At 43.9% G+C, this 22,002-nt stretch overlaps 1 protein-coding gene across 1 annotated transcript; it reads left to right on the top strand.

Moving 5' to 3' along the window:
• Positions 1-913: 913 nt before the first annotated feature.
• Positions 914-21,376, top strand: LOC144253937 (palmitoyltransferase ZDHHC19-like). Its single transcript, XM_077796590.1, has 7 exons — positions 914-1,116; positions 13,453-13,574; positions 14,052-14,191; positions 14,902-15,077; positions 15,515-15,620; positions 20,896-20,966; positions 21,316-21,376. Exons 1-7 carry the CDS (start codon positions 914-916, stop codon positions 21,374-21,376), a joined length of 879 nt encoding a protein of 292 aa, XP_077652716.1.
• The last annotated feature ends 626 nt before the right edge of the window (positions 21,377-22,002 follow it).

Raw genomic sequence — 22,002 nt, 5'->3', positions numbered from 1 at the left:
AGACATACTCAAATGAGATAGCATATTTAATCCATTAATGTGAATGTGTAATATGTAAGAAGTAATGACTATGGTGATGATAATGATTGACAGTGGTGATGATCGTGAGGGTGGTGGTGGTGGTAAAGGTGATGGTGGGGGGTTAAAGTGGCATGAGAGGTAGCGATGAAAATTGTGGTGGTGATGGTGGTGAATGTGGTGGTGAAACAGTGATTGTGGTGGTGAAGATAATGGTGGTGGTGCTGGTAGTAATGGTGATGAAGGTGATGGTGGTGATGAAGGTGATGACAGTGAAGGTGTTGATGATGCTGTTTTTGAAGGTGGTGGTGGTGGTGGTGGTGGTGGTGAAAGGGATGGTGGTGGTGGTAAAGGTGGAAATGGTGGTGGTGGTGGTGGTGAAAGTGTTGTGGTGGTTAAGATGATGGTGGTAGTGGTGAAGGTGATAGTAGTGGTGGTAGTGGTGATGGTGGTGAAAGTGGTGGCAGTGGTGGTGGTGAAGGTAATGGTGGTGATGGTGGTGGAAGTGTTGTGGTGGTGGTTAAGATGATGGTGTTGGTGGTGAAGGTGATGGTGGTGGTGAAAGTGGTGGCAATGGTAGTGGTAGTGGTGGTGAAGGTAATGGTGGTCGTGATAAAGATGATGGTGGTAGTGGTGGTGACAAAAGTATTGTGGGGCTGGTGTTAAATGTGGTGGTGGTGTGGTAATAGTGGAGGCAGTTCAGGTAGTAGGAGTGGTGATGGTGGTGGCCGCAAAAGTGCTGATGATGCTAGTTGTGATGGTATCGGTGGTGGTGGTTTTAGTGAAAGTGGTGATGGTGGTGATGGTGGTGGTGGTGGTGGTGATGAAGGTGATGATGGTGGTTGTAGTAATGATCAAAGTGTAGTGATGGGTAAAAATGATGGTTATAGTGGTGATGGTGGTGGCTGTAGTGATGAAAGTGGTAGTAGTGGTGGTAGTGGTGGTGAAGGCACTGGAGGTGGGGGTGAAAGTGGTGGTAGTGATGGTAGTGAAGTTTCTAATGATGCTGGTGGTGTTGGTGGTGGTGGTGATGATGTTAATGGTAGTAGTGGTGGTTTTAATAAAAGTGGTAGTGGTAATGGAGGTGGTGGAGGTGAAGTGACGGTGGTGGTGGTAGTGGAGAAAGTGGTGGTGATAGTGATGGTGTTGTTATAATGGTGGTGGTGCTGGTAGTGGTTCTGGTAGTGGCAGTGGTAGTGGTTGTGAAAAAAGAGAGCAATATTGGAAAGGAGCTAGAAAAAGGGGGAAGGATTAAGGAGGCACCTCAAACTTGCACTTTGTTAAGCCTAACGTAAAACACACGTACACCTATTAGAGGCATTAAGTTTGCCACTGCATTTTCCCAAATTTGCTTTTCCAAGGACTGATGTGATTGATCCTATTACTTTATATGAGTTCTTTAGAGATAAATGTTGGTGAACCATGAACAAGGTTAGTACCCTGGACTTTCAGCATAGAGTATATTAATTATACCCTTGAGCCACCAGATGGCAGTAGGAACTCATGCCAGTTACGATATATGACACCATATCAACTCAAGTCCTGGGTCAGCCACGGTGATTCAATCTTTCTCCTCTACTGGAATTTTCCTTTGGACTTCAAACACACTTCAGTCTCCCCAGCTTATAAAGACCATCCTGGAACATGCATCTCTCTCTAGGTGTTGTTTTCTGACTATTCCCCCAATTCAGACTTCTATTCTAAGCCTGACATAGAGACCCAGCTATCCTACTGATTTTAATTTTACACAAGCATCTTAAACCTGATTCACTCAAAACTGAATTTCAGCCCCCACCCCAATCTTCCCTTCCATAGTTCAACAAATGGAGCCTCTGTCTTTGCTCCAATCAGAAATGTGGGCTAATCTCTGACATCTGTTACTCACTCCCTCCACAGATACTATCCATAACCAGGTTCTATAAGTTTGGTTTCTTAAATAAGGGAGGAAACATTCATGTTGCTCCATTTCCACTGCCACCAACCGAGTCCAAGCCACATCCTTCTCACTGGGCTCACAGCCATTAACTCTTCCTTGCCTATTTTCACTCTTGCTTCCTTCCCAGCAATTATCTACTCAACAGTCAGAATGATTTTTAAAAATACAAATATGGTGGTTCCATTCCCAGTTTTCCAAGGAGTCTCCATACTGCTTTTCAGATTGGCTGCACCAATTTGCAGTCCCACCAGCAATGTATGAGTGTGCCTTTTTCCCCACATCCTCGCCAACATTTATTGTTGTTTGTCTTTATAATAGCTGCCATTCTGACTGGAGTGAGATGATATCTTAGAGTAGTTTTGATTTGCATCTCTCTAATTTGATCCAGCTATCCCTCTCCTCCATCTATACCCAAAGGACTTAAAAACAGCATACTACAGGGACACAGCCACATCAATGTTTTTAGCAACACAATTCATAATAGCTAAACTGTGGAACCAACCTAGATGCCCCTCAGTAGATGAATGGATTAAAAAATGTGGCATATATACACAATGGAATATTACTCAGCAATAAAAGAGAATAAAATCATGGCATTTACAGGTAAATGGATGGTGTTGGAGAAAATAATGCTAAGTGAAGTTAGCCAATCCCCCCAAAACAAATGCTGAATGTTTTCTCTGATACACGGTAACTGACCCATAGTGGGGTATGGAGGGGGAGCATGGGAGGAATAGACAAACTCTAGATAGGACAGAGGGGTGGGAGGGGAAAGGAGGGGGCAGGGGGCTAGCAATGATGATGGAATGTGATAGACATCACTATCCAAAGTACATGTATAAAGACATGAATTGGTGTGAACATACTTTATATACAAAGATGTGAAAAAATTGTGCTCTATATGTGTAATAAGAATTGTAATGCATTCCACTATCATGTATTTAAAAATAAAATCAGTTTAAAAAAAATACAAATATGGGGCTGGGGTTGTGGCTCAGTGGTAGAGCGCTCATCTAGCACATTTGAGACCTGGGTTTGATCCTCAGCACCATATAAAAATAAATAAAGGTATTGCATCCAACTACAACTAACAAATAAATATTTTTAAAAAATACAAATATGGCTGTGTCGCTCCTTGGAATTAAACATTTCACTGACCACCTATTGCTAGTAGGTGAAGTTTCATAGCTTTTATTGTGGTTAGGAGGCTTTGCATGGCGTGGCTACTGCTTACTGCTTTATTCCACTCCTCCCTCCCTCTCTGTCTATAGGTCTCCCTTTCCTGAAATGACATCAAGCTCCTTCACATTCAGGCCTTCAAACACTTTGTTCCATCTAGTTGGACTATCCTAGCCTCCACGGTTGGCCTGGCTGATTTCAACTGGCCTTTAAGAATCAGTTTAAAAGTCGCTTTACCAGAGAGTCCTTTCTAGTATTTTTCTGTTCCTTCTGTGCCCTCCAGCATAGATAATGTCTTCCTGTTATAACCCCAAGGTATTCTCTACTTTTCTTTTATGACAGTTATCACAATTACAAATATGTTTTATTACATGTTTATTTGCTTAATAGTTGTTTCTCTCATTAGACTATCTTGCTTATCTTTGCATTCCCAGATATGTACCTGGCATAGTACCTGGCACATAAAAGTCATTTGATATTGATATCTTTCCTTCATAAGAGTAAATGCACCCTGCTTTAACCTGTTAAGCCCAGTGAGTTAACAGTGAATAGAAAGAAGGAATATCTAGAGGTAGATCTTCAGTGGTAAGAGTTTGTGGATTTTATTTCTAGGATACTACCAAGAATCAGGTTGCTGATGCGATTAATCAGGTTGCTTTTCTGGATTAATCAGCTATAAGGACAGAGAAGCTGAGATAGGGAGTAGATCCAGTGGCAAAACACACTTATGCTTGTATTGGGGCTCCTCCCAAAGAAGATTATTTGGCAAGACAGGGAGCTATGTCATCATTCTAGACCAGCAAGAGAGCTACATTTCAAGAATCATAGGCATTTCATCATATCAGAATAATCAGAATAGAAATTGGCAGGTATATTTGAGGAAACTTTTCATACAGTAGAAGAAGACCTGAATTTTCCAATTGAAACAGCTCTATTTTTAGGCAAAATCAGGGAGAGAGAGATCAAAGCCTAGACACAGCCCCAGGAGAAAATAATGAATCCTAAAAATAAAGAAAATTATGCTAAATTGTGCCAGCACATTATTTTAAGTTCACAACAAATAAAATGATGTCAACTATATCTACACTAATCATATCTACACTAATTAGTTGGCTTTGAATCATGAGGTTTATAGCAATCTTCTTTAATGAATAGTACATATCAATAAGACTATATAGACTTAACTATTTCTAAAAAGTACCCATGTGTTGATTTCCTAGTGCTGTTGTAGCAAAGTCCCACAGACTGGGTAGCTCAAGCAAAAGAAAAATTTTAACTCACAGTTATGGAGGCTGGAAGTTCAAAAATCAAGGTATGGGCAGGGTTAGTTCCTTCTGAGAACGGTGAAGGAAGAATCCATTCAAGACCTCCTTCTTGGCTTGTTAATGGACAGCTTCTCCCTAGTCTGTTCATGTCATCTTCCCTCTATGAATGTCTCTGTCCAAATTTCCCCTTTTTATAAGGACACCAATATATTGGATGAGGCCCACCCTAATGATCTTACTTTAAGTGGATTGCCTCTGTAAAAAAAAATCTTATCTCCAAATAAGGTCACATGATAAGGTACTGGGGATTAGGACTCAATACAGGAAGACAATTCAACTCATAAGGACCCCATTTAATAATAACTGTAGAAGTACACAAGATGTTGACGTACTTCAGACTCTGCTAAGAAATTAAACAGCCCTAATTAATGGCATGGAATTAAGAAACAGTAATCTTGCTGTTCCCTCAGGGTTGGGCGCCCCAGGACTGCCTCTGGCACCGTGACTCATTTGAGACTTAGAGGAACTGGGCTTTTGCCATCTCTGGTATCTCATAGCTTCACTGCTGCAGGGTTAATTGGACATATAATGCAACCTGTCCCAAGAATTCCATTGGGTCCTCTTAGGAGTTTCCATTTATTTTCTCTGAACATTTGCCAGAATATCATTCATTGACTGTGGCCACAGGCATAGAGCATTTCTCTGAAATTCTCATTTGCATATGGGGTCCTTCTGAAGACCTGAGGAGATGAGCCTTATAGAACCTGCTCTCTTTTGTTGGCTATGATCTTCCAAATGGCATCTTGGGGTAGTTGTTTTCTTTCTTTCCTTGAAGATTAGACACATAACTGTGAAGATTTGGGTGGAGCCTTCTGCTGCTTTATGAATCAGTTCCAGATTATCTCAACATCTCATATACTGGAAAAAAAAAAAAAAACATTCCTCTTTAGGTAACTAAGGAAAAAGTGTGGCAATCTTTATAAGTCAGTGCTGGGATTTCCCCAGCAGAGACCTTGAAAATTAGTGAACTTGACACAGCCCCAAACTGAATACCAAGTAAAGTAACAGCTTTGTCTCAGCAGGCTTCTAAGATACATGGCAGAATCAGAGAAAATTGAGGCTGCCACAACAAAGACAGAAAAAAAAAATTAGCATAGCACGATGCCTCCTTGGAGCCTTCAGAGTAAGTATGCCTCTTATCCCTTCTGGTCATCTCAGTCACAAGCATCTCCAGGATCCCATGTAAACATGCAAGGGCAAGGGCAGGCCTGTGACATTTTATCAAGGAACAAATTGAGGGGCTTTAAAGAAATTTGAAAATTTCCTTGCATGAAGAAGCTGGATGCAGCATTTGACCCAAGTTTCACAAGTCTGTATTAATGTGCTAGGATTTCTATAGCAAAATACTGCAGACTGGGTGACTTAAACAACAGAAATATTTCTCATAGTTCTCATAGAAGATGGAAGTCCAATATCAAGGTGTCTGTAGGTTTTATTTCTTCTGAGGGCTGTCTTGTTGGCATGCAAGTGGCCATTTCTCAGTCTATGTGTTTCTGTGTCTTAATATCCTCTTCTTTTTATAAGAACATCAATTTGGGGGAGGATTAAGGTCCCCACCTTTCTTATCTAACTATGAAGGTAGAGATTTCACATCTCTATCTTCACATACTCTTAGGTTCATTTGCATCTCAATCACCTGTTAGTAACTACTCTTACTTTTTGCATACAGTCTACAAAATAGCACTTCTATAAGATAAAATTAAAACTTATGCACATTTAAATTTTTAAAAGCTGGTTGCATTTGGAGGCTGGTGTTGAGAGAAACAGCTTTTTCACTTCTATATTCATGCAAAATTTTATGATAAGTTTACTTTTATAATCTAAAACTATCAATAAAGATTTTAAATGATAAATTAATAACAAGGTAATGTAGTATAAAAGTATTTTTTAAATATACAAAGAGCAATATTTTCTTTAAGAACAAATAATACAGTCAGGTGTGGTGGCACACACTTGTAATCCCAGCCACTCAGGAGGCTGAGGCAGGAGGATCACAAGTTCAAGACCAGCCTCAGCAATTTAGTGAGACCCTCTCAAAAATAAAAAAGACTTGGGGATGCAGCTCACTAGTAAAACCCCCACCCCAGGTTCTATCCCCAGTACAAAAAAAAAAGGCGAATAATACAGGATCACATCCAGTAAAGCAGCCACTCTAGAACACTGACATAGAGTAAGTCAACTAATACAACCTTCCTTATTGGCAAGTTAACAACATGTATCAGGCACCTACAATGTGTAAATCTTGGATCCAATCATTTCTTTTCTCAAACCTAGCCTAAAGGAAATAATTTTAAATACTGCCCGAAAAATACCAGGCATGTAATTGCAGCACTTTTAATTATTGGAAAAATTTAAAACATTTTTTATAAAGAAGAAAAGTTTATTTTGGTTCACAGTTATTTGGCTCCTAGATTACAAATCAAGGCCTTGTTCTTGGTCCTATGGTAAGGCCAGCACAGCCTGGTGGGAGCATGTGGCAGATAGGATCACCTCATGGCTGAATGTGATAAAACAGAGAAAGAGGAAGGGACAGGGGCCTGCTATCATCCTTGAGGGCAAGCCCTCCTTAACCTGAAGAACCTCCCCACGAGGCCCTACTCAAAACATCTTAAACATCTAAAAATAAGAAATAGGCAAGTGAACTATTTCTCATGTTGTGATGAAAAATTATGTTTATGAAAACTTTGTGATAACATACACAATATGCAAGGTACTCACTTAAATGAAACATAAAATACACACTTGAGTGGTCATGTGATCCAAGTTGTATAAAAAACAATGACAAATATCTACATGGAAAAATACTCATAAAGAAACTCAACAAAATGTTGATGATGTGCAGTTTTTCATGATGAAATTTGAAATGACCTTTTTTCTTGTGCATATTTTCTCTAAGCAGCATCTATTTATTGCCTTCTGATTTTTTTTTTAAAAAAAGCATCAACTTTTATATTTGAAATGAAGCTGTGAATGAGATTTATTTTCTATTTCAGGCTTGCTTTTATCTGTCACATCTACTCTAACTTTAGTGGGAAGATTACAATATCATTAAATGTGTCTAAAGTACTGGTTGCTATTTGCCTGGATTTTCTGGAAGAAAATTAAAGGAATAACTCTTTAATTCCTAGGACTTTATTTTCTTTGTCAACTGGCAGTTCCATAATTTCTCTTTCAGATTTAAGCAGAAAAGCATACTTTAAATTTTTTTTAACTTTAAGCTTAAGTACATTTGGATACAAACACCAAATAATCCACTCCATGTAAATTTTCACAAATTTGCACTCATTGGTAACAATATCAGTTTGGATTGGGTTTTGCTATAGCAGAAACCCTAGCAAAGAGTGGACTAGACAAAGACAAGGTTTATATTTCTCAAGTAACGATCAGTAAAGAAACAGGCTTTTGAGGGACAGACGTGGCACAAGCCATCACAGAACCAGGATCCTCTAGGTTTCCACTCAGCCTCTTTAAAACCTGGCTTTTCCTGCCATTCTTGTGACTTTTGTGGCAAGCCAGCTGATCCACCTCTAGCATCCTGGCTCCTTTCAGGTAGACACGTAGAGTAGAGTAAGTCAACTAATACAGGAAAGAAAAAAAAAAGTCCTTGTTAAAAAAGTTACTCTCCTATTTAAAGAGTGATAAGAGAAGAATTCCAAGATGTCCTCAACGAAGTTACAGGTCAAAGAATGGAGGGAGGAAAGAAATAAAACAATGTCATTTTAATTCACAGGTTCAAGTTAAATTAACAAGGATAAAGAATAAGGAAAAAAAAAAAAAACTCCACCTTCTTTTCCTGAATGCTGAAGATGAGTAAGTCGTCAAAGCCATGCACATTCTGCTACTAGAATCAACCAAGCCAGAACCAGCAAAAACTTCTGATTGTGGATGAACCTCCTCTCCCAGGACTGCCCCCACTTCTTGTAGGTTCACCAGAGGTTCACTGTACATTAATTTATAAACATGAATGTTTTCTCTCCCCAAAATATCATACGAAACATCCTAGAGACATTTTTCTGTCTGCCCTCTTGACATGCTGCTGGTAGCTTCTGGAACTTGTCCCAGGACCAATCCTTTCATCTTTGGCTAGCCTCTTTAACAGCTCAATAAACCCTTTATGTCAGAGACTTCTTTGTCTCGAAAACTTGATTTAACAAGAGTTTCACAAAAGCCCCACCCAAGGAGATCCACCTACATATAAGAACCGCATCACAGGCACCCTTGTCTATAAGGGAAAATAGAAAATTGATTCTTTACTGGATATACTACTGCCCTTAGAAATAGGGGCTTTGTCATTAAAGAAAAGGGAGAATGGACATAAAGAAGGCAACTAAGAGTGTCTAACTCAGCGACTGAAACTAAGAAGCACTGCAGAGAGGAGTGTGAGGAAATGGCAAGATTAAGCTATTATGGAGGAAATGTAGAAGCACTTTTCATTCATCGGAATGACATGAAATTCTAAAATTTATTAGTGATCATTTCTGTCCCCTCAAATAACATCACCAATGCATGAAATCTCAGGATATACTTGGGTACATGTGAATGCATACACGTACACATTTAGAATTCATGGAACTTGATTTCTTATTGTAATTCAATAAACATCTTGCTGATGCAGGTCTTTTACTTATCAAAAAGGCCAAAAAAATTAGAAAACAGTATTAACTTAGTAATCTTCCATTTAATAAAATTCAAATTCTTCAAGAGCAGGGACTATATCATTGATATTTGGACTTAACAACTTTTTTACAGAAGTATTCTTTAGAAAAATTAGTTCATATAGTCAATGAATAAACAAAGAATAATTAAAAATAAATTCTGTGTCTGGCTTTCTTTGCTTATTTGTTTGAGATAAATTTTACAGTGGTGGATGTGATTCTGTGGTAGAGTTCTTGCCTTGATAAGCCTTACGTAACTCATTCTTTTAAGAGCTGTGAGAAGGCAATTTCAGCACACCAAAGTATGGAATCCAGTTAAAGCCTTGTGTAGATGCTTTTTGATGCCCAACTGAAAGTAATACTACACACTATTCAGATATTACCCACAAGGTTTCAAACTTTTGTTGATGAGATCTCTTTAATGTTTTTTGAAACTACAGTCAGATATCCATCTCCACCTTCATTTTTGGTAGGAGTAGATATGAAGAAAAAAGGGATTTTCCATCAATTGAATGGCCGTCCATGTCTAGGATCATGATTCTCAAGGGACCTAAATGTGGTCTGCCCTCTGGGATTCACCAGTCAGGGCTCCTTTCCATTATTGGCAGCACCCATCTCAGGCACTGACCCCATGCTCCAACTTCACTCCCTTTTTACTCTGCTCCCTGACTACAACTCCTCCTGGAGTCACTTGCTTGGTGGTTGGTGGCAAGGACTCTGGAGCCAGACCTCATAAGTCCAAATCACAGCTCTAGAAGTGACCAGCCGGGAGACCTTGGGTAGCTACTTAGCCCCTGGTCACTCAATTTCCCTATCTGTAAAACAGAGACTTGTGGGTTAATTCATGTAAACCACATTGAACTGTGGCTGTACCAGAAAGTGCCCTGTGTGCTGAATACAGACCACCATAAATGCTGATGAGGATGTGGTGGAAAAGATACACTCATACACTGCTGGTGGGCCTGCAAATTGGTGCAACCAATCTGGAAAGCAGTATGGAGATTCCTTAGAAAACTTGGAATAGAACCATCATTTGACCCAGCTATCCCTCTCCTAGGTCTATACCCAAAAGACTTAAAATCAGCATATTATAGGGACACAGCCACATCCATGTTTATAGCAGCTCAATTCACAATAGCTAAACTGTGGGAACAGCCTGGATGCCCATCAGTAGATGAATGGATAGAGAAACTATGGTATATATACCTAATGAAATATAACTCAGCATTAAAAGAGAATAAAATTATGATATGTGCAGGTAAATGCGTGGAGTTAGAGAATATCATGCTAAGTGAAGTAAGCCAATCCCAAAAAACCAAAGGCTGAATGTTCTCTCTGAAAAGGAAAAATGGAGGAACTTTGATGGGGCAAAGGGGAAGCAGAGGTGAGGAGCGGGCATGGGGGTAGGAAAGATGGTGGAATGAGATGGACATCATTACCCTAGGTACATGTATGAATGCACATATGGTGTGATGCTGCAACGGGTACAACCATAGAAATGTTGTGCTACAGTTGTGTACAATGAATTAAAATGCATTGTGCTGTCATATATACCTAATTTATAAAACAAAACAAACAAAGAAAACCTAAGGCTAGCATGGTCTGCTCCAAAGCTCAATAGACCCAGTTGTTGTGATTCTAGAACCGCTCCTGATCTTTTTCCATGACCCAATGCATGTCATCCCTTTTCTTGTGCTACAACAGAAATCGACATAAAATTTGATGGTAGACTGTGACCCAAACGTCACTGCATTCTCAGTAGAAACACAACTGACCAAGAGAAATCTGAAAAAAATGTTCAACATTACTAATCATTAGAGAAATGCAAATTAAAATCATAATGGGATACCCTATCACGCCTATTAGAATGGCTATTATCAAAAAGACAAAAAAAAAAAAAAAACAGTGGCACATGCCTTAATCCCAGTAACTCAGGAGGCTAAGGCAGGAGGATCATAAATTCAAGGTAAACCTCAGCAACTTAGTGGACCTGAACTCAGAATTAAAAGTAAAAAAGTCTGCAGATGTGTATCAGGGGTAAAGTACCCCTGGGTTCAACCCCCAGTATAAATAAAAGAAAAAGAAAGAAAGACAAAAGATATTAAGTACTGGTCAGGATGTGGAGAAACTAGAATTCTTATACAATGTTTGGGGGAATGTAAAAAAATGCAGTCATTATGGAAATCAGTATGGGAAGTTTCTTTAAAAATTAAAAGTAAAGCTCAGTTGGTAGAGTGCTTGCCTTGCATGCTCAAGACCCTGGGTTCAATCCCCACCACCAAAAAAAAAAAAAAAAAATTACCCTATGGTCCAGCCATCCCACTACTTGGTATATATCCAAAGGAAATGGCATCAGTGTATTAAAAGACATCTGCACCCCGTGTTCATTTCAGCACTATTCTCAGAACCAAGAAATGGGAAAAGCGGTGTCTATCAGTGGGTGAGTGGATACAGAAAATGTGGTTTAGAAATATAAGGGGACACTTTTAAAAAAATAAGGAAATCCTGTCATTTGTGACAGATGAATGAGGCCAAAGGACATTTTACTGGGGGAAATAAGCCAGGCACAGGGCAACTATCACATGATCTCACCTACATGTGGAATCTATAAAAGTTGAACTCATAGAAACTGAGAGCAGAATGGTGACTGCCAGGGGCCCAAGAGTGGCTGGACTGTGGATGGGGGAAATGCTGGTCACAGGAGACCAAATTGCACTTAGATGAGAGGGATGAGTTTAAGGGATCTATTGTGCAATATAATGACTACAGTCAATAATAACATACAACAGAATGAGTACAGTTGATAATGTTATATACACATGAAAATGACTCAGAGTAGACTTTAAGGGTTCTCACCACAAATAAGAATATGAAGTAATGTATATGTTAAATAGCTTGACTCAGACATTTTTCAATGTATACATGTTTCAAAATATGTTGTATGCCATAAATATGTACAAATTATTATTATTATTATTATTATTATTATTGTTATCATCATCATCATCATCAGGGATTAAACCAAGGGTTGCTTAAACATTGAGTCACATCCCTAGCCCATTTTATTTTTTATGTTGAGACAGAATTATGTCATAAAGCCCACCATGGAAGTGAGGGAAACTGAGAAGATATTTAGTTGGGTAGATTGCTACCTCCTCCCTAAAACTGGAGTTCTGTCACAATAAAAAGTAAGAAGTGGAGCTAGGATCAGCAATGAGCACTGCCTACTTTTATTAGCACTGGGCCTGAAAGGGGGATAACCATCACCAAACGTCTCCCCATAAACCATATGACATGGTCTCTGTATTAGCTGCTTTCTGTTGCTCTAAAAAAATACCCAAGAATGGGTACTTTATAAAGAGATGAGGTTTATTTAACTCAAGAGTCCAACCTTTGGCAGCCCTTGAGACTGACCTTTGGTGAGAGTGATCACAACATGGTGAATGGCATCATGGTGGGAGGACCTGCAAGGGGTAGAGACTGAATGGCCAGAAACTGGGGAGGATGAGTCTTGTTCTTTTTATAACACCCCCCTCTCACAGGAACTAACGGGGGCCCATGAGAAGTCCATTACTCCCTTCCAAGGGCCTCATCCCCAGTGGCCAAATTACCTCCCACTAGGCCCCAATTCTGGCAAGTTCTACCCCCTCAATACTGCCACACCAAGGACCTAGCCTCCAGCCTATGAACCTTTGGGGGACAAACTACATCCCATCCTCACAAGCTCCAACAAAGCCACCAGTGTAAGAGCAGGATGTCCCAGTCTACAAGTGTGTATGTGAGGGCAGAAGAGGGTTGCTCTCAGAGGGCACTGGAAGCAGCCAGAGCCCCCATTCCGGAACCCCTCTGATGTCACACTTGTAGTCATGGTACTCTGGGTGCCAACCCAGGAGAAGGAGCGGTTGGCTCTCATTTGTTTGAGAGCAGGCAGCGAAGCATGACTGTATCAAACGACTTACTGTCCCCACCCCAACCCCCAGCCAGATCCTGGCTTTTCTCGAGCCTTTGGGCTTGTGTGACTGTGGCAGCCCTGGTGTCTCTGAGCACAGTATTCTTCACTTTCACGTGAGTCTCTGAGCCAGCTGTCGGGTTTCTCACCCAGAGACAGATGAGAAATAGACAGTGAGAGTGCAGAGGCAGGGAGGAGGAGGGAGGCCAGGAGGGGAAGGAGGCTATTTAGTGAGAAGCACAGAGATGTGGGGAGCCTGAGGCTTTGAGAGGACTGTGGGAGGCTGGTAATGCTGGTGACACCTGGTGGAGGGAATGGGGTCTGTCTCCTTAAGCCTCATGGGGGCTCCGGGTTGCCCCCGACTAGAACTGAGTCTGGCCCTGGTTTCAGATGCCGAGCACTGGTACAAAATGGAGAGTGGGTCTTTCCAGTGGCCTCAGGCCTTCTCTGCCTACTCAGTTTATATAGCCTCATTTCCATGAACATTTCAGACCCAGGCATCTTACACAGAGGTAAGGCCTCAGACCCCTGGGAGAGGGAGGTGGCACCCCAAGGGCTGGTGCCTACAGGGGCCATTTCTAAAGGGCTGACCCTACCTGTGGCCTCAGGATCCCTTCTTACCCTGTTATCATTACTTGGGCCCTGGCACTTCATTTCCCAAGCCACTGAAGTGTGAAAAAACAGAATCCTGGAGGTTTTCCAGTCGCTTTAGAAGGGAGGACCCGGCAAGAGAGGCAGCAGGCTCTTCCAACCACGCAGTTCACCCTTCCCATTTCACACCCGACTCCAAGCACACGTAGAGCTCTTGTGGCTGGAAAGCCCTTCTCTCTGTCGGCCCATCTGAGTGGTCATCTTGCTCAACAGGGACCGGGATTCCCCTGCCCTCCTCCTCCCCACCTTCTTGTTGCCCAGTGGTGCTATGGGGTGGCCCCTGAGCATCAGAGTGATACCAGGGCCTCCTCCACTGCCCAAACCTCTTCCCCTGCCAGGCGCCTTTGAGCAGGACCCTGAGGCTCCGTACATGGCAAGAGTGAATGGCAGGTTATACGACATGCCGTGGTGTCCCACCTGTAATTTTCACCGCCTGCCTCGAACCTTCCACTGCGAAAGTTGTGACATCTGTGTGGAAGTGAGTGTTCCTCCTCCCTGTCCATTCACCAACCCGTCCCCAGGCACCTGGCCAGGACCAGGAACCTCACGACATGGGTGGGCCAGGGGTGGGTATGAGACCATCTTCCCAAACTGCTTCTAGTGGCACCTCAGTGTCTGCACCTGTCCAGGGAGGCTGGCCTTGCTTGCACAGGTGCTGACATGCAAAGGGCATCCCCTCTGTGCCGAGCCTGGTGGAGTCAGGGGGAGGAAAAGCAGTGACTGTCCCCTCTCCTGGCTTGCTGATACTAGATCCCCAGCCCTTTAGGCTGACTGCTGCCCTGTCCTGGGAATCTTTGCCTGTCTTGGTCTGGGAGTCCCAGTTGGAGGGTTTCCTGGGTTCTGAGTGCATTTCTCTGATGTGCCCACCCAGCTCGGGTTCACAAGTGCAGACAGCTGGTAGGGCAAGGGTGTTTATTTTCATCCTTATCCATCCTGCTCCGAGTAACACCAGGCAGGTTTTGTCTCTAAAGACCTCACGCAGGACAGGTGACCTGATGAGCCATGGGGTCCTAACTGTGCTCTAACCATGGAAATGCCAGGTTCTCCCTGAGATGGGAACCCGTATGTAGGGCCAAGAGCAGGTGGCCTAGAGGGCTACGTTGGGAATAGGGGGTGATGGGCCTCAGGATTAGGGGGTGATGGAGGCCAGTAGGAACGGGACCCTGAGTCCTCATTCCTCTCTCCTAGGAGTTCGACCACCATTGCAGTTGGGTGAATAACTGTGTGGGGCACCGAAACATCCGGCTCTACCTGCTACTCCTCATGTCCCTGTGCCTCTATCTGGGTACTGTGCTGGCCACCTGCGTGCTTTTCATCACACGCAGGAGGCACATGGCGTTTCTGGACCAAACCATGACCATGACGTATCCACACAGTCCCAAGGGCCCACACTGGGAAGAGCTGGTGTGGTGGGGAGGGAGGGGCAAACAGCCCAGGGGGGGCGTGGTGATGGGGGAGGGGCTGACGTGGGCGGGGCTAGAGGGAGAAGTCCCTTGAGAGGACCTGTGAAGGACATGTGGAAAGCCAGTGGGGTCAGGGAGATAGGCGGCGTAGGATGCCTGTGGAGTTAAGAATCTAGGGGGGCACAGAGTAGGGTACTGAAAGTTGGAAAGGGAAAGGTGGGAGGACAGTGTGGTGGAGGGAGGTTTCCCTTGGGTGTACTGGACTAACTGTCCAGTCCAGGGAGGGAGAGCTGGTGGGTTGTGCTAGCTGGGGCAGGAGGGAGGGAGGGAGGAGTCGCGTTGAAAGGCGGGGCCAGGGAGGAGCTCTTCCATGGCTTCCCTTCTTAGCCTGTGCACAGCATCCTAGTGGCTCTACCCGCTGGGGCCCTCCTGCTCCCTCTCATCCTGCAATTGTTAATCAAGGCAGTGGCGGTGGGCACTGCCAGGCGACCCTATGAGGATCAGGTAAGTGGTCTGAGTGCGTGTACCCTTGGCTGTGTGGAGGCATCTTGCACCTCTGGAATTAGGCACTTTGTGTGCATTCTCCACTGCCCTTGGCCCTGATGGTGCCTCATGAGTTCTTCCAGACCCACCCCTAAAGATGCAGCTCAGATATCTCTATATGCTGGATCTTGGTGGCCATTTTCCCTCCTGGGTGCATTGCATTGAAAGCCTACTGTGTGCTGGGTGTGGTAGGTGGCAGTTATTTAAGGGATGGGTATAGAGGTAAGTACATCATGCACTTGTGTTGATAAGCAACCTGCCATCAGAATGACACCGGAGACACCGGGAACATTCTGAGCGAGGGGTCAGTCCTGAGCGGTGTAGCAGACTGGAAGAGACTGGGAGTTTACTCTACGCTGCAGAGTAGAACATGCCACTCTCTGTGTCCGAGGTGTGCTTTTGGAGAGGCAGACAGGAGGGCAGTGACTGTGAGAGGTACAATTTTGCAGAAAGGCTCAGAAATCCAAAAATAGGGTATTAACAGAATGATGAAGAAACGGAGCTAGTTCAAGCACAAGGTGGCATGGGCAATGAGGTTGACTCCATGGGGGTCAAGATTAGAAAGGCCCGGAAAGCCAAGCATGGAATTTCGTTTCGAAGAAGTGGAAACCTGGGAGCCATGGTAAAATTTTGTAAAAATGTCATTTATTGAGGGGTAATTACAAACAGTAAAAGTCACCCTTTTTAGCCTATAGTTCGGGATTTTGACAAATGACATCATGTACTCTCCACCAAGATCAAGGTTAACCAGTTTCATTACCTCAGAAAATCCTTTCATCTCTTGTGGTCATTTTCTTTCCCTGAGTCCTTGTGGTTTTTCTTTTTTCAGAATCATGCATAAATGGCGTTGTGGGCTTTCTAGTCTGGCTTCATTCACTGAGCATGATACATTTGAGATTCATCTATGTAGTTGCTCAGATCAGTAGTTTATTGTCTTTTGTTTCTGTGTAGTATTGTATTTCCCTACAGATTACTTATACATTCACCAATTGAAGGATTTTTACTTTGCATCTAGATTTTGGCAGTATTTTTGTTGGTTTATTATTATTATTTTTTGTACCAGGGATTGAACCCAGAGGTGCTTAACCACTGAGCAACAATCCCAGCCTCACCCCACTCCACCCCCAGCACCCATATGTTTTCTTTTTGAAAAATTTTTAAAATTTTGAAAAAGAGTCTTACGAAGTTGCTTAAGGCCTTGCTAAATTACTAAGTTACTGAGGCTTTGAACTTGCCACCCTCTTGCCTTAGCCTCCCAAGCCATTACAGGCATGGGGAACTGTGCCCAGCCAGTTTTGGGCAGTTATAAATAAAGCTGCTACAACAACCATTGGTGCATAGACATGTGGACATAAGTTTTCATTTCTGTTGGGTAAATTGTTAAGGGTGGCATTGCTGAGTCCTAAGGTAAACATGTGGGACTTGTTAGGAAACAACTGTACCGTTTCTACTTTCTACCAATAATGAGTGAGAATTCCAGTTGTTCCACATCCTCACTAGATTTTGACACTGTCATTTGTTACTATTCTTTTTTTGTTTTCAAATTGTAGCCTGTCTAATAAATGAGTAGTGGTATCTCATTAGGTCTCCAGTCTGTATTTTCCTAATGACTAACGATGTTGAGCATATTTTCATGTTTTCTCAGCCATGGGTATATTGTTGGTGAAGTGTTTGCTCCAATCTTCTTGCCCATTTTTTTTTAAAATGTGTTGTTTTCTTATTGAGTTTCAGGAGTTCTCTATACTGGATTGAGATCTATGTTTTGCAAATCTTTTTTTTGCAATTCATGGCTTGTCATTTCATTTTCTTCATAGCATCTTCCATAGAGCAGGAGTCCTTAGTGTTGCTGTTTTTCCAGTACTGGAGATTGAATCGGGTGCTCAGCCACTGAGCTTCCTCCCCAGCATTCATTGTTGTTCACTCTGAATGGAACCTCATGTCCTGTGTGAGGAACAGTTTTATTGCTTTCTTTCCCATCTGTGTGTCTTTATTGCTTTTTCTTTGAGCATCCACGAGGTATGATAGGAGTGGGCATCTCTGCCATGGGATTCTTTTAGTATGGCATTCACTTGACTAAAGGCTCTTTCAGGAAGACTGGTGGGCAGCATCAGTGGGGGAGGGGAAGCTACAGACCCCAAGACAGCTGAAAAGACAGAGGAGCCTCTGCTCATCACCTCCCATCCTTTGGGTCAGCCCCCCACCACTGCTATATGTGGTTCCCTCCCACCTGTGACTCCTGTGCTTGGCCCTTATTCCTCAGCCCTGTGGTCTGCCTGTCTTCTCTCTCCAGCTTCACACCATCATTGAGTTTGCCTGGCAGCCTTTTCCCTTCCTCCATCCTGTGGTTTTTCCAGCCCCAGGTCAGGCCATAGGCCATTGCCCTTCCTCCTCTGCTCAGAATGAGGCCCTCCAAGTCCAGGATCCCCAGGTCTCAAGGGACCTAAATGTGGTCTGCCCTCTAAGATTCACCAGACAGGGCTCCTTTCTGTAATTGGCAGCACTAATTTCAGGCACTGATCCCATGCTCCAACTTTCATTCCCACCATACTCCATTCCCTGACTTCAACTCCTCCTAGAGTTACTTGCTTGGTGGTTGGTGGCAAAGACTCCGGTGAAGACCCCATAAGTTCAAATCACAGCTCTAGAACTGAGCAGCAGGGAGACCCTTGGGTATGCTACTTAGCCCCCGGTCACTCAATTTCCCTATCTGTAAAACAGGGAATTGTGGGTTAATTCAGGTAAACCACATAGAACAGTGGTTGGTACCAGAAAGTGCCCTATGTGCTGCTCTTACTATTACTACCATTCCTTCCCGTGGTCATCTACACATGTTTGTGCCTCATCTTAAAAGCCATACAAGTCTCACCCTTAACATCCCAGGCCTCCACTCCACCTGTTGTACCTTCTGGGCCTTATTTCCTGAAAGAGTTGACCTTGTTCACTAGCTCACCCTTCACTTCTTGGGCCAGGTCAGCCCAGCCCTTGCTGTCAGGATGATGCTCTCATTAATGGCCAAAGCCAGCACACATCTTCAGACTACTCTTTCTGAACTGGACACAGCCTCTGAAACCAGAAGTAACTGTCTCAGCACTTAACTCTCTGGGCTTCTCCTTTGCATGCACCTGGGTGCTGTGATCTGGGTTGCCTACATGGTTCCCATGATACCTCTCTCTGCTCTGCCCGGGCCACTCCCCATGGTGCTCAGGGCTTCATGTTGCAGCTGCCCTCACCACTGAAAGTAGGCTGGCCATGCTGTTTGCAGGGTGCTTTCCATCCCCAGTGCAGTGACTGTTCTTTATTTTTTTTACTACTCGGTATTGAACCCAGGGGCACTTTACCACTGAGCTATATCCCCAGTCCCTGCTACTTTTTATTGTAAATCAGGGTCTCACTAAGTTGCTGAGGCTGGTCTCAAACCTGCCTCAGTGTCCCAAGTCACTGGGATTACAGGTGTGTGCCACTGTGCCTGGTTGGACAGAAGCATTTTTGATGCCCTAAAATATTTCTGGCTGAGGGTGCATCTCCGTGGTAGAGTGTGTGCTTAGCATGTGCAAGGCCCTGAATTTTTTAATCCCCAGCACACAGAGAAAAGAAATCTGAATAAATGAGTGAACCAACAAACAGAAGAATCAACCTTTGGGGATAGAAGGAAAGAGAGAAAGGAACAGAGAGAAGCCTGGTGCCCTGATCCCCCAAGATAAGGGGAAGAAGGAGAGGCAGCAGGAAGTTGGGCAGAAAATGCGGCAAGAAGATGCTGCTGGATTTGGGTCCTGTGGAGTGTGAGGGTGTTTGAGACACAGAATTGGAGCAGGAGCCCCAGGAGTGGAGCCAGTGAGAGAGGCTGGTCTGGGTGCCTCAGAGCTGTTGGATTCTAGTTGTGTGTGATAGGGTTCCATGTGGGGGGAGGACGGTATTCAAATTTACTGCTCAGTTCTTAGATATTTATTAACTATCATTCCTTAAGCATTTTCTATACTTTATGTACAATCAGTATTTTCTATACATGATATATATCTAATCAAACATTCTTTCTCTAAGTTTAAAAATTCTGTGATTTTTTTTAATACTCTGCCAATAATTAATTTATTTCTTCTGGTACTAGGGATTGAACCCAGGGGTGCTTTACCACCAAAGTTGCATCCCTAATTCTTGCTATACTTTGTTTTGAGATAGGGTGTCACTAAATTGTTGAGGGCCTTGCTAAGTTGTTGAGGCTGGCCTTGAACTTGCGATCCTCCAGCCCCAGAATCCCAAGTCCCTGGGATTCCAGGTGTGCACCACTGCACCTGGTGGTATACTCATTTCTTAAGTGCTGTGAACACCTTAAAGGAGGCAGAACCTCATAGAGTACAATGATTCATGTTGCTTTTTGGACATATTCCAGAGCTGTTCTGATGTGGAATCATCTTTCCTTCTGGTGGAGAAGAGTGTTTGAAGATGAAATTCTTCATGTATAGGCCATCGGAGAGTTGGTGTAGATGGAAGTGCTGCTGAGCCACTTGCCATTATAACAGAGTTTTTGCTACCTAAAGCTCATGAAGTTGGGGTGAAACTCAACCTGATCTGGAAGGAGGAGGGGTCAAGGCTGACGGATGGACTCAGGGGAAAGAGAAAGTAGAATAATGGAGAGGAGAAGCCACTCAGTGTCCAGGAAAGACATGACCTTTGAGCTTGACCTTTCCTGCTTTGTGTACTGAAGGTCTTCAGCTCAGATTTTCCTGGAAAATCTGATTTTTGACTAGGGAAATATGTCTGGGCATCCCCTGCTGCCACTGGCCTCCCAGATAGTGAAATTCAATGAAGGTAGATTTTTAGAAAAAATCGAGAGGTAAGAGAGTAAAGTGGTGACACCATCTTTGGATCAGTTGAGTAGAACAGCACTAGAAAGATCTTAATAAGTACCTGGAAGGATGAGGTGAGAGGACAGGTGTGGCCAATAGAGACAGAGCAAGGATCCTGCAAAGGGAGGCACAAGGGGATGAGGAGCCCTGAGAAGGCAGGAGAGGTGGGTGCTGGGTCAGCACTGTCTGTGGAGAGCTGCTCACAAGTGGGTTGAGGAAGGTCACTCTTTCTAGGAGCCTGGGAAGGCAGGAGGCCCTGGGTCACTCTTAGAGCCTTGCCACGGGCCCAGGTTGAGCCCTGGCTTAACTGACCAACTTAGCAAGGGTCACTGGGAGATGGCCTTGCCCAGTCCTGCTGATTCTGAGCTCCTGTTCCCTTCTTCATCTCCCTCCAGCACGATAACCCTTATAACCAGGGCTGCACAAGGAATTTCTACATCACGCTATGTGCATCCTTGGGACCCAAGTGAGTTGGTAAACCAAGGGCTCAAGTGGTGGACCCTGGGGCTGGTGGGGTGGGGTGAAGCTGGGTCTATTTCCCTGGTCTCTGTCCGCAGCTCCCAGGCCTTAACACTTCCTGTTCCTTTCCTTTGGGGTTTTCTCCAGGGCACTCTGGGAGTTTCTGGGAATTTCACTCTTCCTTGGTGTTGTAGGTTCTTGCCCCAAGATATGTGGTAGAGGGGAATGGCAGCCTGGATAAGGCTCCTGGATGAGAGCCCTGGGCTCTGTGCTTTCCCAGCTGAGGGGTGAGTGTGGTCAGGGAGACCAGGCCAAGGTGGGTAGTGACTCCTTGCATTTGGCCTGTTGCTTCCCAGGTACATGTCCGAGGCTGTTTGCCTTCAGATGGAGCAGGACACCAACTGGAGGCCAACCTGACATCATAAAGTCCTCCTTGGGCCCAGGTCTGCAACTCAGGCCCCCCCAAGGTAAGTCTGCACCTTAATAGAAGGTAAGGAGTATCGGGTGAGCTTTGAAACATGGGGGTCTGGGGTTGCACATTATTGGGGGAAGCCCCCGATGTTGGGCTGGCCCTGAAGCTGAAACCCTTGGAGCCTAAGGAGTGAGATTATGGAGCTGGAGGGTGCAGGGTCCAGGTCACAGGGCTTCAGAGCACACCCAGGTGTCCCTGGATAGAGAAAGAGGAAAGACTGCACTGCTAACTAGCTGGTTGGCCTTGGGACAGCCCCTTACCTTCCTCAGCCATTAATGAGGTCTGAGTAGCTTATAATGTTTTAAAGGAGATTCTTTTTTTTTTTAATTGGAAATTTTTACTCAGTCCCATGTGAAACAGATGGAATGGAGCATTAGGAGTGCAGTGGGTTGGGTAACCCCCAGTGCCCCCCAAGGGCCCTTGCAATGACTTGTGGTGCCAACCCTCTCCTTTTTCCTGCCTCCAGGAGCTGAGGGACTTGACTGTGAGCAGTGGGGTGGAGGTTAGGGAGAGAGCCCCCAGGTACTGATTCTGTGTTTATCTTCCCATCAGCCCAGTGCTACAACATCCC

The sequence above is a fragment of the Urocitellus parryii genome, chromosome 3 (genome assembly GCF_045843805.1).
Source record: "Urocitellus parryii isolate mUroPar1 chromosome 3, mUroPar1.hap1, whole genome shotgun sequence".
NCBI classification, from domain to species: Eukaryota; Metazoa; Chordata; class Mammalia; order Rodentia; family Sciuridae; genus Urocitellus; species Urocitellus parryii.
The sequence above is the reverse complement of the archived record's forward strand: the minus strand, read 5'-3'. Positions and strand labels throughout refer to the sequence as shown.

What these genes read in the sequence shown, in the direction of transcription:
- LOC144253937 (XM_077796590.1), top strand. Translation starts at nt 914, where the DNA reads ATGGTGGTGGCTGTAGTGATGAAAGTGGTAGTAGTGGTGGTAGTGGTG. An exon ending in CCCAGGCATCTTACACAGAG is followed by an intron (nt 13,575 to 14,051) that starts GTAAGGCCTCAG and finishes TTCCCCTGCCAG; the next exon opens with GCGCCTTTGAGCAGGACCCT. An exon ending in TGTGCATCCTTGGGACCCAA is followed by an intron (nt 20,967 to 21,315) that starts GTGAGTTGGTAA and finishes GTTGCTTCCCAG; the next exon opens with GTACATGTCCGAGGCTGTTT.